Source organism: Chondrus crispus, genomic scaffold, assembly GCF_000350225.1.
Source record: "Chondrus crispus Stackhouse genomic scaffold, scaffold_205, whole genome shotgun sequence".
Taxonomy (NCBI): Eukaryota; Rhodophyta; class Florideophyceae; order Gigartinales; family Gigartinaceae; genus Chondrus; species Chondrus crispus.
In genome coordinates this window covers 118,530-120,728 of record NW_005179079.1, presented here as the reverse complement: position 1 = coordinate 120,728, position 2,199 = coordinate 118,530, and the positions used below count along the sequence as shown (strand labels likewise).

At 60.3% G+C, this 2,199-nt stretch overlaps 1 protein-coding gene across 1 annotated transcript; it reads right to left on the bottom strand.

Annotated features, from left to right (window-relative positions):
• Nucleotides 1-1,431: 1,431 nt before the first annotated feature.
• On the bottom strand, nucleotides 1,432-2,127 carry CHC_T00003901001 (hypothetical protein). The gene has a single exon (XM_005715097.1). It carries the CDS (start codon nucleotides 2,125-2,127, stop codon nucleotides 1,432-1,434), a length of 696 nt encoding a protein of 231 aa, XP_005715154.1.
• Between the last annotated feature and the right edge of the window lie 72 nt (nucleotides 2,128-2,199).

Genomic DNA, 2,199 nt, shown 5'->3' with positions numbered 1-2,199 from the left:
TAGACCCGTGTCGTGTCGCAGTAATGTGCCCTTTGTTTCCCACGTGCCGCCAATACAGTACCTCGAATGGTGGCCTCCTGAGGCCTGTTCAATTAAATATCACACGAATAGACACCCCTCCTTGCCACTGTGGCGTATAGAATGAAGGCGCGTCCGTCTGCGGGGGTCTGTCCATGGGTCGACGTCGGCACTCGCCCTCACCAGGTTGTCGCCGTACAGTAGCGGTCCCCTGCGTAGCGCGGTTTCCGTCCGATGCGTGCGACGCCGCCGGGCGTAGAGAGCTGTGACGTCGACGTTCTAGGGTCTCAGCAGTTCGGCGCGTCGATAGCCTGTGGCTGAGCCATCTGAGTCGGCGATAGTGAATGGTGAGGGCGAGGGCCGGTCGCCATGATGCGTCTCAAAGCGCCGGTGTTCCGCAGCGCGCGTGGGCGACGGGGAGCCGGTGGCAAACGACGGCGCGTCGGGCAGCGGCAGATGCGCGGGGCACGCTGGTTGCTCACTGAGCGCGCTCTCTTCGGCTTAATCTTGCGCGTCCCTCTCAGTGTATCCATACGATGAGTACAGAGGCCCCGCGTCGCCGGCCGGTCAGTGTCCGTCCGACCCCTACTGTATACGGCGTCTACGACGTTCGTGCGTACAGTACTCGTGCGCGCGCGTGCGCGAAGAGGCACAGCCCTGAGGGCCAGTCCTAACAGGCTCTTTTCTTTTTCTTCAACCAGTTGCGGTCACGCTATTGGCGGGGTCATTTCATTAAATTAATCGCACGCCACAACGAATGCAACACAGAACCACTGTAATGCTTGGTAATTCTGCAAACTGGTCGAAATCCATTGGCTAAAGGAAGTACCAGTCCACACTCAGTCCATGTGCACACTACTAAAATTCCATGGACTCGATGCGGTGCAGTGGCACTTGCAGTACAATGAAAGGGTGGAATTAAATCCAAATACGGGCACATGCAGATCAAAACATTGGTTTTCTCAACATTACACTCTGTTTAGGAAACGGAGCACCACCGGACGGCAGAAGGGTACCCAGAGTTCAGCTTTTTGAAATCAACTCTCTCCTTGGCATCGATCATGAAATGGAGAGAAGCCGGGGAGGCTGCTCTCTAGTTCATGATCGATGATGAAGTGGCTTCGCCGAAATCCCTTTCCTGTGAACCACCTCGCCCTCGCTATCTCCCCCCCGCCACCAACCCCCCTTCCCCCCCCCCAAATAGGACCACGTCCCCTCCTCCCCGCCACCCCTGCCTGGCGCCCGACCACCACGCCCCATCACCGTCTTCCTCACCTCCTCAGTACCGGGACCAACACACATCCTCCGACATGCTATGGTCCCCGCCACCGGGTCATCCTCCTAACATGGACACGAACACAGTCTCTCCCCGCACCCTCCATCCCTTCCATATCTTTCGTTTCATATCTCAATCTAGCCCCCTCCACCCCCCCTCCCTCCTCCCATATTCCTTCCCCCCCTTCCTTTACCCCCGGCCCTAGGCGTGTCATGTCCGCATACCCACTTATCGCCTTGACCGTCAACTCGCCCCCGGGCTTGCCCGCTTTCACCACCAAGCGACTTGGCACAGAGCTTGCATATCACCCGGAGCTCTCCTGTGGGAACCCCGACAAATTCCATTTCGCCATGGACCCTACCTCGCACCCTCACCACCACCACCACGATCACCCCGAGCCCTCCTCCCCGCAGCCCGCCGTCCCCGCGTGTAACGACCGCGCCGCCCCCGGCCCCAAGGAACCTCACCCCACCTCCCGCTCCACCGCCATGCACGAGGCCGTGCGCGCCATCCAGCAAGACCCCGCCCTCTCCGAGTCCCAGCAGGCCGAGCGCATCCACAATCTCTTCGCTGGGGCCCGCCAGCGCGCCCTCAGCCGCGAACCCGACCTCACCCGCCACCCCACCCACCGCTACTCCGGCAAGGGCGTTTCCAAGTGCTGCGAAAACTACACGCGCAACTGCTGGCTCAAGGCCGCTTGCTGCGGCAAGTACTACCCTTGCAGACGCGGCCTCGATGAGGATGAGGACCACGAAATCGACCGCCACGCTGCAGAGCTGGTCGTCTGCGTCGCCTGCGGCGACACGAACACAGTCTCTCCCCGCACCCTCCATCCCTTCCATATCTTTCGTTTCATATCTCAATCTAGCCCCCTCCACCCCCCCTCCCTCCTCCCATATTCCTTC